The 14944-nt window shown below is 38.2% G+C and overlaps 1 protein-coding gene across 1 annotated transcript in view; it reads right to left on the bottom strand.

Annotated features, from left to right (window-relative positions):
- The window catches only part of ntrk3b (neurotrophic tyrosine kinase, receptor, type 3b), a 159214-nt gene that overhangs the window by 21174 nt on the left and 123096 nt on the right, over positions 1-14944 (bottom strand). The window contains exons 11-12 of the mRNA XM_068314385.1: positions 11720-11908; positions 186-316 (exon numbers count right to left, since the gene is read on the bottom strand). Of these exons, the coding sequence (XP_068170486.1) occupies positions 186-316; positions 11720-11908 (320 nt within the window). The remainder of the gene's footprint in view (positions 1-185; positions 317-11719; positions 11909-14944) is intronic.

The raw sequence follows: 14944 nt of genomic DNA, 5'->3' as shown, positions 1-14944 counted from the left end.
TAGTGGTTTCAATTATACCGTACACACTATGGATATAATATCATCCTCTTAGAAGAGTGATGATATCACCAGAAATAGTTTAAAGAAATCGCAGAGAAAAGTTGATAACATCATGTAGTGGCAGTATGACATATCAAACTGTACTGATTAAAATACCTTTACTTAACCACAGAGTATAGACATACCTTGACAGCCACCAGCATCTTGTCCTTTGTTGGGCTTAGATTATAACACTCTGCCAGGAAGACTTTCCCAAATGCACCTTCACCCAGCTCTCTTTTCAGGATGATGTCCCTCCGCTTTATATGCTGGACAACTAAACAAACAAGAAAATTACAGAAGAGAAGCAGTGAGTCATTTAAAAGTCATTAACAGGACTGAAAATACTGACATATTTTCAGTAAATTATGTCAGCCCTGGAAATTAACAAGAGAAGAATGAAGGGAAGGAAAGCAAACTAAGAATATGACAGACAGAAATACAGTGTAAGTAAGTAGTGACACTGGAGAAGAAGCTGTACCTGCAGCACTGAACTTAGTTACTTGTGGGTTGTTTTTTTTTAAATTATAGGAAATACTTCAAGGTTCTAAAAATACAGCAGTTCTTATAGTAATGATTAAAGTGAATTGTGTGCTAAATGATGTGAAAAATATTTTTAATTCTGTTAGATGTTTAAGTGGACTAAATCTACAAAGTGCAAATGAACGGCCACTTGACGTTGAACCTGCCATGCTGTAAATCTTTTAAGTGGATTTATTGGTTTTACTGTCATTGAAATAACCAGGAGAACATTTTGTCATGGCCACTTTCTAAGGAAAAAAAAAACAAACAAGCTTAGTAGAGTGCCAAATCTCCCATTGTACTGAATCCATCCATCCATGCATCCATGCATCCATCCATCCATCCCATTATCCATCCATCCATCCATCCATCCATCCATCCATCTATCCATCCATCCAAAAATATGGTCATTGTTTGACTGACTGGGCAGTTAATTTATTTTGGCGGAAATTCAATCTCTTTTCCTCCCAGCTTGTTAATGTTTTCAACCTTTGACAATAAACACATTTTATTCATATTAGATCAATCAATCAATCAATCAATCAATCAATCAATCAATCAATCAATCAATCAATCAATCAATCAATCAATCAATCAATCAAACACTTATGAAACTTACTAAGTGACAGCAGTCATCAGGTGAAGGAGTTTGGTTGATATAAGGCAGGTTAACAAAATAACCTTTGTTATCTTCCAGGCTCAATCGGAAACACTGAAGGAGTTTCTGTGTTGGTGGCTCCAGAAAACAAAATGCCTTTCATATCTCACTCTGAATAAAAAATGAAAGCTTCCTGTACAACTGTGACCCTGAAGTGCACATCACAGCAACAAATCGAAACACACTAGTAAATGGTCAGAAATGGCACAAAAGAAAAACAAAACAACTTACAGGACATATAAAAAAACAACAAAAAATCGGCAAATGAAATTAGCAAAAGAGAAACCACAACCAACACAGAAAACTCACTAATTAATTCTCTGTGGCATTGATTATTACTGGCTGGATGTAGGTTTAATGACATCTATATGTCTGTCTGTCAAGTTGACGTTCCCCATGTTAACAGAGGGGATAAGAGGTCTTGACAGTAAATCTGGCCTTTTTAAAGTGCCCCACTCGACAGCCACAATATCTCCCTCGAAGCCTGATTAAAGTAAGGTGGCGTATTCCTGGTTCTCCTCTGACTATCATAGACAGTAACCCCTGCCCCCCCCCCAAAAAAAACAAAACAAAAAACAACAACAACACACACACACAAAAACACCCACAGAGAGCAGCGGAAAGCTGCAACCTGCTTGCACAGGCCCACTTAATTGTTGACTAAACAAGTGGCAAAAATAAAAAAAATATTAACTATTAAATAAATCACACATTAGAAATAAAAGAGATAAGTAAAAAAGCAAAAAGGTAATGGTTGCAATAACTGCAAAAAATCTACAAGCAATAAAAAGTACATAAAGAAATACAGTTTAGGAAGTCATTAGGTATAGGTATTCACCAGAATCCGTTCTTTTAATCTGACCAAAATCTTAATTACTTCACAGTAATGGTGTACCAGAGGAAATAACTATTGGTGACATCACTATTCAAAGGTCTGTCTGTCAAAACTAGCTGTTGATTTATCATCAATGATGATGCTGGAACGTAATGCATTATTTCTGCAATATATTTACATGCTTTCCACTAAAAGTTAGTTTAAACATCTCACCAAATTTAATGTGTCCCCATTAGACATGTAAACACAAGATATTTATCCATTCTTCATCCATCTGTGCAATATTTACTTCTTTCAAATAACAATTGGTGATTGTGCATATATTAATAAATCTAAATCACTGGGGACTTGTGACCACACACCATTTTAATGTGGTACAAACAAAACGTTTTCCTGTAACAGGAACTCATGAGCTGTTGAACGTGATGTCGTCAGCAAATATGAAAGAAGGATGCCGAGAAACTCTTCAGTGTATATCACCAAATGTAGTGCTTTTTTAAATCTCAGTCAAATGAAGGAGGTAAGTGGAGTTTTCAACTGAAAACTCTTTAATTTAAATAACCACTAGGCTTCTGTTTGCCTAATGCAGCTTATTGGTAATAACAGCAACATAATTATATTTGTAATGCTACCTTTTAAAACATCAGATTATTGATTTCAGACAGAAGTAAACAACAGCAATAAATGGTAACTGACAAAATTGTTGTCTGAAACAAATGCACACCAAGGGAGAAGTTTACCACACAGACACTTTAATTCATACAGTCTATCTAAAGTATGGTTAGTTTATTTATGTTTTATCTTCAGATCAAAATATCCATCCACCCATCTTCCACCGCTTATACATAGTCGGGTCGCGGGGGCGGCAGCTTCAACAAGGAGCCCCAAACTTCCCTTTCCCCGGCCTCATCCACCAGCTCTGACTGGGGGATCCCAAGGCGTTCCCAGGCCAGTGTTGAGATATAATCCCTCCACCTGGTCCTGGGTCTGCCCCGATGTCTCATCCCAGCTGGACGTGCCAGGAAAACATCCTTAGGGAGGCGCCCCGAAACCACACCAGATGCCCAAACCACCTCAGGTGACTCTTTTCGACGTGAAGGAGCAGCAGCTCTACTCTGAGCCCCTTGCGAACAGCAGTGTTTCTCACTCTATTTCTAAGGGAGACACCAGCTATCTGCCTGTTCTTTCGGTCATGACCCATCACTCATGACCATAGGCGAGGGTAGGAACGAAGACTGATGGGTAGATGGAGAGCTTTGCCTCTCAGCTTAGCTCCCTCTCAGCTTAGCTCCCTTAGCCTCGGTCTGGTACGTCGTGACCCCTTGTCGTACTGCCACCCATATGGCAGAGCACCCGACACCATCAATCTGCCCTGTGGGTGGTAGGTCGACAGGGATGGGAAAAATCTACATTGCCTTTTTGGGCTGAGCCTGGCCGGGTCCCGTGGCAGACCCGGCCAACAGGCGCTCGCTGACGGGCCCTCCGTCCAGGCAGAGCTCCAGACGTGGGCCCCAGGCTTCCTCCGGGCAGGGTCACATTTTTCCCTTCACCTAAGACCTGTTTGCCTTGGGTGACCCTACCAGGAGTACAAGACTCCCGACAACATAGCTCCCAGAATCTAAACCTCTCCACCACAATTAGGTGATGGTTCCTTGGAGAGGCAGGTCAAAGTAAATTTATGTAAACCTTTCCCTCGTACACTGACTGCACAGCCCTCACCACCTGTGATCACGCTATGCAACTTGTTAATGATTTGCCCTCAGAGATAATAAATACGACATGCATACTGTATTTACTGCAGAGTAGGATGTGGTCTCAGACTCATTTTCAACTGATAACAGAAAAGACATTTTCAAGTGTGAAGAGCTTTTAACCACATGGTGAATGCAGTAGAATAGGTTTCTTGGTCTAACTTTCCCTCAGATGTTAGTGTTTGGTCATTACCGTCACGTTTAATTCACTTATCTTCTCCTTCGCAGTACTGTGATATTTCATAGATGTATTTCTTATCACATGTGAAAATTTGCATTTTTACAATCAGTTTTATCTGAAGATCCATATTTGTTTAAAATGAGATGTAGTAATTATTAATTTCACTTAATTACTTTCACAATTAAATTGAATTTCACTATAATTAATATGCTGTTGTCTCCTAATCTTTCCCAGACAGAGGTTTTTTTTTAATGATTATATTTTTTCATGTTTTCATAAATACATATTCTAATACTAATGCAAGACAAAGAAGTCATAGATTGCAGATTTGTAATGCTACATGGCTAATGATAGCACATCAACTACATATGTTCTTGTACCAGAACCGATCTGCAAACTGTCAGGTTTGTCCATTGAATGCATCAGGAGTGAGGACTCAGAGAAGACTGAGAGCTCTCAAAGGCTCCTGCTACTGTTCTGCTACATACTGCAAGCATGCATGCATGCATGTCTGCCAAGGAGCTCAGTTGGACCTGCCTGACCTGAATCCACCTCAATATGGGCAATTCCAGTATTTCCAATAAAATGATTTCATTAGAAGATACTTACTGAGTTTGACAGCATGCCTTTGCCATCTTACATTAATAAGCATCCATATTTTTACTGATACAACGTTGATTATCATTAACTACAAACATTAGATCATTTCATAGCATTGATGAGCGCCCATGAAAAAAAAATATCATCAGGTTTGCAGAACATACAGTAAGTAGAGCAGGAAGATAAACACTGTAGTACCTTGTTTCCAAATAGCATCAAAGCAAGTACCTCTTCAGTAAGAACATGAACTCTGTCTTTTCTGACTTGGACGCTGAGCTATTAAATTTTCTCATTATTAACAGCTATTTATAAACTTGTGTTAGACTGTGAAAAAAAAAAACCCTACTGGAAAATTTCACCTCACCTTTTAATTAGCATAGTTTTTACACTTGATGCACCAGAAAAACAGTAGGATAAAATGAAAGCTTTAAGAATCCTTAACCACTATTTATTTCTTTAAATGAACTTTTTTTTATTTAGTCAGTCATTTATTGAGAATAGTAACTCGATCCAATCAGGATGTTGATTTAGCATGGAATGTCAATAACACTGTAAGATCCATGATGGGAAGTTCATGCAGAACAGTTGATGTTACTCTACGCATTGCTGTGCTACTGACCAGAATCAGAGGCAATGTACTGGATTCCATACAATTTGCTAGAACTGCAAATGTATTTTACATATTGTTTCACGTAGTGGTAGCAGTACAGGTGGCAGTATTACTCACTAAAAGCTCTCAAGCTTTTCTTATTTTCCTTGGTAAAAGACATGTCCTGTTTGAAATAAGTGTAAATAACGTAATTCTGAGTAAAATTGGCAGCAGTGGCTCAGCAGTAGAGCGGACGTCTTGGGACCAGACAGCGCCCAGCCATCGGCTGTTTGATTCCCGCTCCAGCCAGACACCTCCCAGCCACTGCCGAGGCGCCCTTGAGCAAGCCCCCCCCCCCCCCCCCCACCAAGCTGCTCATTGGGGCGCACTCCGAAGTCGCGACCCGTCCCACCACCTCTCTTGTACTGATTGTCATTAACTGCATGCCTACAGGCCCCTAGTCTGTGTTGTGTTCAGGGGCCTGTATACGATGTTTGTGTGTACTCTGACTAACACATACTGTACATATATATATGCATGTACAAAAAAAAACTGGAGTGGAAAACATAATTTCCCCATTGTGTGGACGAATAAACTGGATTTAATCTTGATTTAATCTTTAATTTATAGATTTTTTTTCTTTCCAAAATAATTGTAATAATCCTTAATTGTAAACACTATGTTGTCATCATATTAGGGTAGGTTGCTGAAGTGATACCAGATTTATTTTGTAATCAACTGGGACTGAAATGTAAAATATTTAAATTATTTCTGCACAACTCCAGCTAATTAATGCAAGAAAATGAGTTATCCAGAGAATACCACAGTCCCCATTAATAAAGCTACAACATCAAAAGGCACTTTAATGCTCTATTTGTACATGTTGGCCCCATTTTCCTTTTTTGTCTAGTTGTAAATATTCAATCTGGGGGTTGTTTCTTCGAGCTAAATGCTTGGTCATCGAGGGGTTAGGAGATATTATGAAGCATACCTACTGACAGTGGTGAGGAAAAGTTACTTTAACCTTCAGCTTTTTCTGCAGGCAAAGTGAGGCACAGCAAAAAGCCCTGAGATTAAATCTCCATCCCCATACTCAGCATCATTCATTTGTCCTGGCTCAACTGAGGCCTCAACGGCAGCAAACATTCTCCCTGGAGGCTGATAGACAACGCAGTGCCAAGATTCACTGAGCTAGTCAGGTCAGACTGCTGGGAAGCATAAATATTTTTAGGGGTTTGTTCAGTACTTTTTGTGTGTGTGTGTGTGTGTGTGTGTGTGTGTGTGTGTGCGTGCGTGCGTGCGTGTGTGTGTTTGTACCTCACAGGTGTGTGTGAGAGCACTTTTCTGCTTGACAGCTTCCTTGAGTGTGTGTGGTGGGTGGATCGATGCATGTCTCCTGGTCATTGACGACATGTCTTTTGCAGCATGGATGCTTTAACATTAAGATACAGGAGCTCAATCAAAATCAACGAGGGCATCCTTGCAAATTTCCCATTCCAAATCTACATGGGTGATTTGGACGCTGCTATTTAACTGGAATTGTGATTTTTGGTGAAATAATCATAAAAACAAAACAAGATAGTGGCTCATAAAAGATAACAGAAGAACATCAAAACTCAAAGGATCTAATAAGTGCTAATGTCTGGTTATCATAGAGACATGAAAATTCAAAGGAAGGTGATTCGAATTATTTGAGTGAATGCACCTTTCATTCATCTGGTCAGCATTAAAGGGCACTAGATGGTGTTAATACTGAAGTGAGAGGCAGTCATGCAGGATTTAATAGCTTGGAAACCACTCTGCGCCATTAAAATCACTGGAGCACAGGGGCTCTGTGACTGTGCTGCTCTGACATGAACGGCAGCATTCACTGTTGACTCACGTGAATCTCCTCCTAACCCGGAGTGGCTGGCTGGCTGTTGGCCTGCCTTTCTTTAAATGACACGTAGCTTTGATAATTCTGTTGTTTGTGTGAATAACTGCAATTATATCAGCCTGAGCTGTAAAAAGAAAAAAAAAACGCAGAAAGTCATTCACGTTATATTTAATGCATCTCTAAAAATGTGAAAAAAGGTAAAGCCTTGGATGGATGTATGTTTTAAAATTACTGTATATTTTGTAGAAAATCATTTTTGTTTGTTTAGGGTCATTTTTAGGTTTACATTTTAAATATAACTGTTTTCTATAAATATGCAGTTAAATAACTGTAATAAAGGGGAATTGTCACAACAACACCAGCATCTTCATCTTTCAACCAATTGCTTGTCCCCAGATGCGGAACCTGAATAGAACTGAAAAGTTTTCGAGAGAATGAATCCAAAGATATATCAACTTCATCAAAACGAATGGATTACTTCAGGTTACAGAACAACTCTTGATCAGGCTCATCCTACACAGTAAATCTTCCTTTAAAGAAGTTCAAAATCTGCCTACACTGTCACCTCCACAGTCCTGAACAGTCACTGGGCAACACACCCAAAGCATCCTGGTCCATTCTCTTCCATAGCCAGCTCATTAGGATGTGTTACTACAAGAAATACACAGAACTGTAAACTGTCAGTTTTATCTGTCAAGTGTTTGATGGGTGTCTCACTGTGGATGTGTGGAACCTACACATACCAGTAAAATGCAGTTACCTGGCTCTTAGCTTTGAAAATGAGTAAAATGAGCTCATGGCTGAATCTTTTATCACCATTTGATCAATGCCGTAGCATTCTGTTATCTGAAAAAAGAGCGGGCAGTAACACAGATTTAGATTAGTTTCATTTTGAAATAAAATATGTTCATGATATCATAAAAAATAACTCCAATGAAACTATTAAATGACAGTAATTATTATGAAATAAAACCTAATTATCGTATATTGTTTTTTTTACAAGTTTACCTGACTTTCTAAAATTTAGTCCAAAGATTCTGATTCTTTTGCATTATCTTCAAAAGAACTATCTATTATCTAATTAATATGTGACCCTAGGTGGCTCCCAATACAGTAGTAGTAGTAGTAGTACTGACTCTATGTATCTATAGAGACTGACAATGGCTACTCACCGAGACCATCCCCAAATTACTACTAGATGAGACTTTTGGCATTAATAAATATAACATGACAATATTTGTCATCTGCTTGACACATTGATATAGATTCAAATGCAGGTGTAAAAGTTTTCTTTAACACAATCTTAATATTCAAGGTGTGTTTTATTTACCACACAAATGCCCTAAGGCTGTGTCCTCAGTGAAGGGAATTAACTATTGATTATAGTGGTGACCTATCAACATAAATGAGAATGTGTTACTTAAGCATGCAACTTCATGGGCAGCTCTTAGTTCCAGTGATAATCCAAATACTGAGATGTTTTTTCTTTTTACACACGACAAGCCTTTTATCCCGTAAATTCCATGAAATGACAAAAAGAAATGGTTACAGGTGGAGAAATGTTTTAGTTTCTGGTCTCCTTTCTAACTCGTAAAAGGTTCACAAACCAAATTAACCCCTGGGAGAAGTAACAGTTATTATTTCACTTCATTTCAGGGACTTGCTTGATGGAATCTTCAGTTAATTTTGATGAGTTTTTTTGGCTATGTTGATATAATCCGATAAGACTGCACATGGGATCAACTAGCATCTTTGGAACTCCTTCAACAAAAAGCTTTCTTTTGGCATCCTTTCTGAAATGAGCAGAAGTTAACTCAACTCGGAAAACTTCAGGTGTGGTGTTTGAATTCACAACTGGCAAGTTTGTGTGGCTGTTCTGCTTTACACTTCCTGGAATCACAGCCGTGCAACATAAAACTCCCTTTCAATCAATCTGCTCTGCATTTTGATTAATTTGTTGGGCTTTCAAGCAGTCAAATTAATCACTTTTTGTCTTTGCTGGAAACCTTCAAAAGCATCACCTTGAGCGTAATAATGTCTCTGTTACAACAAATGGAGATGAGAAGGAGTAGGGGTTTGTCCGAGCGTGCCCACGTATGATATCCCTAATAACACACACAGAATGAAAGGCTACACATTATTTTCCAACATCACAAGCTATTGTGAAAATTTGGCCGTTGGGATACGACAAATCCGTAATTAAAATAGCAAGCTGAGTGATAAAACAAAGCCACTTGCTGGGAGACAGCGGATCCGGTTAGATATGGATCTGTCATTAGGCTAAAGAATTGTCCTTTGCCTTTTCTACCCTTATCTCCCTAATGCGGCTACATTTCCCCAGGAATGGCCTTTTTCAGCTTGCCGTGGAAAAAAAGCTGATCTCAACTAAAGTACTAATCAGTCACAGCTCGTCTGTTTACTGCAGTGAAAGTCGAGGGCACCATTTCATCTGGAAGATGAACCAATCATAATCACTAACAGAATGCCAACTGTGCTAACACTTTTCTCCCGATGCCCTCATTTTTTAAAAATTGTTTGCGACTGCATGTGCACAGGTTCACGTAGAGGGTAATTTCAGATGGATTATATTTATGATATTTGTTCAGGGTTTTTTTCCTGCAGAGACTGACAGCAACTATTTTTTCCCATCCAATTGTTTTCCTGACAGCCACCATAGTGTGTGCTCTGTGTTTCCTCTGGAACATTTAAACTCATGGTACAATATGTATATAATTTCCCTGAATTGACTTGAATATCAACCATTCATGAATAATACATTTGTTGAGGTGCACCGGAATCATTGGTGTGAGCTTGGCAGCAGGTGATTTCCCATCTCATACAGCTGTTAACAGAACTCAGGGATCAGCGACAAACTATTCCTCCTCATACAACTGTCCCTCCTGCCATTTTACTGTTCTCGTTGGAACCGAGTTCAAAATGCACACAGGCTAACAGAAAGGGATGCTATAACGTATCCAGAACTCTGGTGGTAGAAGCAAACTGGGGCTGACGACCACATGAACCTCTGATGGACGTAGCCTAGACAGTGCGTTTGAGAGAGACCTTGGCACTAAGCTATGCTCCTGTACAAGAAGCTTTCAAGTAAATTAATGAATACATTATGGATTATTGGCCACGCATCAATAAAGCAGCCATACTGTGTTCGAGCAAAGTGAAGCACAGTGTTGGACAAGTAGAGCTTTAGAATAATCAGTCTGACTGAGATCTACAGGATAATGAAAAAGCAAAGAACCCCAGCCTGAAGACTTATCGAAACATGGAGGTGGTGAAGGAATGTACCTCTAACCGAACAAGTATATGGATTTATTTGTACTGTCACACACCCACACACAATTGTTGATATGCACATGGACGCACTGATATTCCTTTCCTTTTGTATGCATTTTTAAGGGGACTGAATACATTTCTATGCAGTAAATGGCCTTCAGGAGCCATTTTGTTTACCAGTCGATGATGAACTCAGGGTTCATTTCTTGCAGTTCCTTTTTATAGAAGCACCTAGAATTAAGTAAAAAAAAAAAAAGACAAGTGATGCGACTCCTAGGGAGGAAGAACATGTCAAAGCTACCATCACGCACATCCATGGCTTGACTTTCATTTCCAGGTGTGCCGTAATCGGGAGAAGGTTTCATTTGCGCCCACTGTCATTTATTCATTAGCTAGCAATCAGAGCTCCTGAGCAGGGTATGAGATGTTATAAATCAGTCACCAGCTGGTCATTAACAATTCATGTAATTCATAATACATAAGACCCGTCATTTATTTATTTATCACCTCTAAATGGAATTTCTTTCCCTCTCATTGGAGCTGACTCAGAATTCGACTTCTGTTAGCCAGATCAGTGGCTATTTTGAGAGCAAGCCAAGCTGTAAACAAAAACTGCAACAATGAGAATCACAACAGAAATGGACAAGGACAGCCTGATTATCTATGCGGCTGATCACACAGGAGGGAAATCTTTTCTAAACCTGTTTGGGTTGACTGGTAAATCAAGAACAGCAAAAAACTGGTAGCATTTACATGGGGAGCAGAAGGAACAAGGCTGTGACTGGCTGCTGGCGCAGTTGTTTTAGTTGTTTTCTGCTCATTCTCCTGAGTGGTTTATATAATTGTGAGTAATTAGACCTTAAAATGGTCTTGTCTTTCCCCCAACCCAAAACAAATGTCCTGAGGGAGAATGGGATAATTCACTCTTGGGGGGCTCTTAACACCAGTAGCTAGAATACAGAAGGCTGCTTCATCTAAACAGATCCTATATGAAGCGCCTGGAACTGTGCAACCAGATGCTATCGCCATATGATCACACTGACTCTGTAGATTACACTAAACAGTACTATCGCCCCGAAGGTCCCGCAGCTTCTCATTGTAAAGATGAATAGCAAATTACAAAAGAGATGCAATGGTCGGAACGATCTCGTAAAGAGGTTTGTTTGATAAGTTGCCTTTCTGACCAGATGCTGAACTCTTCATTACAGTGCAGCATTCTGTGAGTGTTTCTTAAAGGGTTAGTCAGACATTTTTCAAGTTTCTTGTTTGAGCAACTGTTCAAAATTTTAAAAGTATAGTCACCAAGAGTATTATTGGTCACCAGTAGTAATAAGGGTCATACCAGCATAAAGACACAGATGGTAATTTAGTGTGACTTACGAGTGGCTGGCTTGTTGCAGTTGTGTCCATGCCTGAAGTACTGAGGATTTTCCACAACAGGAATACGAGTCATTCCGATGACGACGGCATCAGGCCCTGCATCCAGTGTACAGGGGGTAATAATACCGTGGTTAACATGATGAAGAGGGCTGGCTGAGTCTTCCTCACCACTGATGACAGCCACCGGACCTGGGAAGAGACAGAAAAATGCTCCATTATTTAATAGTAAAATTAAATTTTTCTGATTTTTCATAATGTTAAGTGTAATATGTTTTCCATCCAGTTCAAGCTGTCTACCACTCAAAATGTCCGGTGTGAAATGATAAAACAGTAACACAGGAAGTTTATGTTCCTTTCCCAAGTCACATCTAAAAGTGTTTTCGAACATAGAGTCCCAGTTATGTGTGGTTCCATTTTGATTCATACATTTATTATTATTATTTTTATCATTAATTGTCATCATCATTGTCATTATCATCAGTATCATCTTCTTGAAGATAGCAATTGTCTTATCTTCTGCCAATTATCCATAGTTAATGGGTCATGGGTTCTGCTCAAGCCTATCTTAGCTATTATTATTACCATCTATCCATTAATCCGTCCGTCCGTCCGTCCATCCACCCATCCATCCACTGGTTCATCTTACTGTAATTATCTGATATACAGCTGTTTTTCTGCGTTGTAGGTCACAGGTCACTAAGGACAAGAGGCAGTGTACCCAATGGACATGTCACACCTCATATTATTATGATTATGCTTATGATTATTATTATTCCCAGAGTTTGTAATAGCCATTTTTGACAATATATGTTCAAAATAGTTGATAAAATATAAACAAAATAAAAGCAGCGATTGATAAAACAAACAATAGTTGCCAGCTTAGCTTTCACATTTTAGTTATCTTATGCAATCACAAAATTAAAAAAGAATTGAAAAAAAATATTATGTGGATGTTATTGACTGGTTTAATTACAGACAAATTCCTGTAAAATTAGGATTTTTCTCCAGTCCATAAAAAGCAAAGAAATAACTTAAATATTTTAGTCAAAAAGGCAGTCCAACAACTGTAATATTTAGAGAGGAGTGAAGACGGATTAAATCAGATAGTCTGTTACCCCACAAAATCAATATTTAGATAATTATTTGATACTAGTATTTAAGACTAACATTTTTTTTATCACTATAGCAATCAATCTTTCCAAAGTTTGTACTGTTTGTGTTATTACCTATTCAGTCGTTGACATACAGTATATAGCAAACCATCACACAATTACTTCATTGTGTTTGCTTTATTATTCAATTTCAGTTGCCTCAGCTTGTTATACTACAGCGTGACCTCCACCTGCTTGCTCGCTCACCTATTTGCAAAACACATTGTTTATAAACACCTGAAGTTGTCCTGCTTCCTCCCTTATCATCTCTAGTTGGGTCTGTCTCAGGTAAAACATCCTCTATCAGCCTTTACAGTGTACGTATGTGTATTCTTTCCTCTTTGTCATGTCTCCAAATTTTATAAAATAAATAAAATAATTCTGCAAGAACAACAAAGTCGGGTGCACTTTAATCACCTTTGCACATTATAATCATTATTTCGTCAGCATGGCGCCAAACATCAACATTTGAGAACGTAGCTATGGAACACAAATTATTTAAGTCAGTGGTGACCAAAGATTTTCTAAAGGATCCTCAAAATGACATTAATTATACCAAAGAGCGCAATTGTACTAGATTATATTTGGAGGTCAAACATACACTAGCCATACATCTGTCATTATTTGACAGTTCCTCAGCCTCACACGCAGGTTCACCTCACACATAAGGCAAGAATGTAATTGGTCATTAAAGAACACACCATGACAGGAAAAAACAACAAAAAGAAAACATTATTCGAATGTATAAGAAAAGACAGCTGATAGATCAGCTGTCTTATAAAATGGTGTTAAAGGTGAAAAATGTATTACTTAAAACCCATTGCTTGCATCTGTTTATACTACCAAGCAATATATTTCTCCTGTAAACATTTGCTGAAGTGATGTATTTCCCACTTTTCTGTGGGAAATACATCACTCCAGCTGAATTTCCCTGATTATTTTTGGAGGTATGTCACTCTGTTTGGATTTATACACTTCCCCTGACGTGGTAAAACCGAAGTGCAGCAGATGTCTGATGTATATGTGAGGTGTAGTTTGCAGGTACATTAGCTAATTTAGCAAAGTCAATTGATCAAATGTAGTATAGGGATTGTGTGTTTCTAAAATTAAAGAAGGAAATCTAATTCACTTATAGGAGCAGCAGCACTATTGCCTTCTCCCCCTGGTTTTTGAAATTAACTTGTTCATTAAGATATTGGGCTCAGTGGAGTCGGCTCTAGTGATGGATTATAATAGCAATCAAAAAAGGGGCAAGTTGTCTCTTTTTTCTTGGACTTTTCACCTTGTAGGGATAATCAAAAGCTTCAGTCAGTCAGTTTCTGTTTTCTCTTTTACATTCATTCAGATTCATTCTTTCAAATTAAATTCTTAGCTATTCACACATACTGCTTACATAACTGGAAATATTTTGTTCCTACAGGAAAAAAACATTTTTTTTTCCAATATCTAAAGCTAAAGAAATCTGTTGAAAATCCATATTTTGAATTTATTTAGTAGTGTTGCTTTGTGCTTTATTTATTGCAAAGGTGTGTACTTATGTATATGAATGAATGTTTTGTCAAACTATTGCCTAGAAGCATAATTGATTTTGTGATTTAAAAATGCCAAAGATTTTTTTTTGATATGGTAAAATCGTTTATCTTTCCTTCTGAACATTTATCAGACAACCAATGACTTCAGGACCATTTACAACCAATAAAAGAGGGAACTTGAAAATGATGAGAGTACCAGCAGACTGTTTCTACATGAAAGTGATATAAATGTGTAACATCATCAGTCATGTCTGCATCCTTTGTATCTTTCTTTAATCTGCTGGGGTTCTGTCTATGTTATATGTCCACCTTAGTCCACTGGTTATAAGTGCTCTGATTCAATTAAACTGTGTGTCCTCATTAATGCACTCATTAGTTGTATTAGATGTAATTAATATATTCATTCATCAATTTAAGGCTCTGCTCTCTTTTGCAGGAGATATTTATTACAACAGCCTCAAGGTTTTTCTGGTCTCACCTGCAGAACTTATTTATTCCACTTCTCATTTCTCGTTCACAGTGTTTTTATTACCATAATTATT

Source organism: Antennarius striatus, chromosome 1 (assembly GCF_040054535.1).
Source record: "Antennarius striatus isolate MH-2024 chromosome 1, ASM4005453v1, whole genome shotgun sequence".
In the NCBI taxonomy this organism is placed as follows: Eukaryota; Metazoa; Chordata; class Actinopteri; order Lophiiformes; family Antennariidae; genus Antennarius; species Antennarius striatus.
Note: the sequence above shows the minus strand (reverse complement) of the source record. Positions and strands in the feature narration are given on the sequence as shown.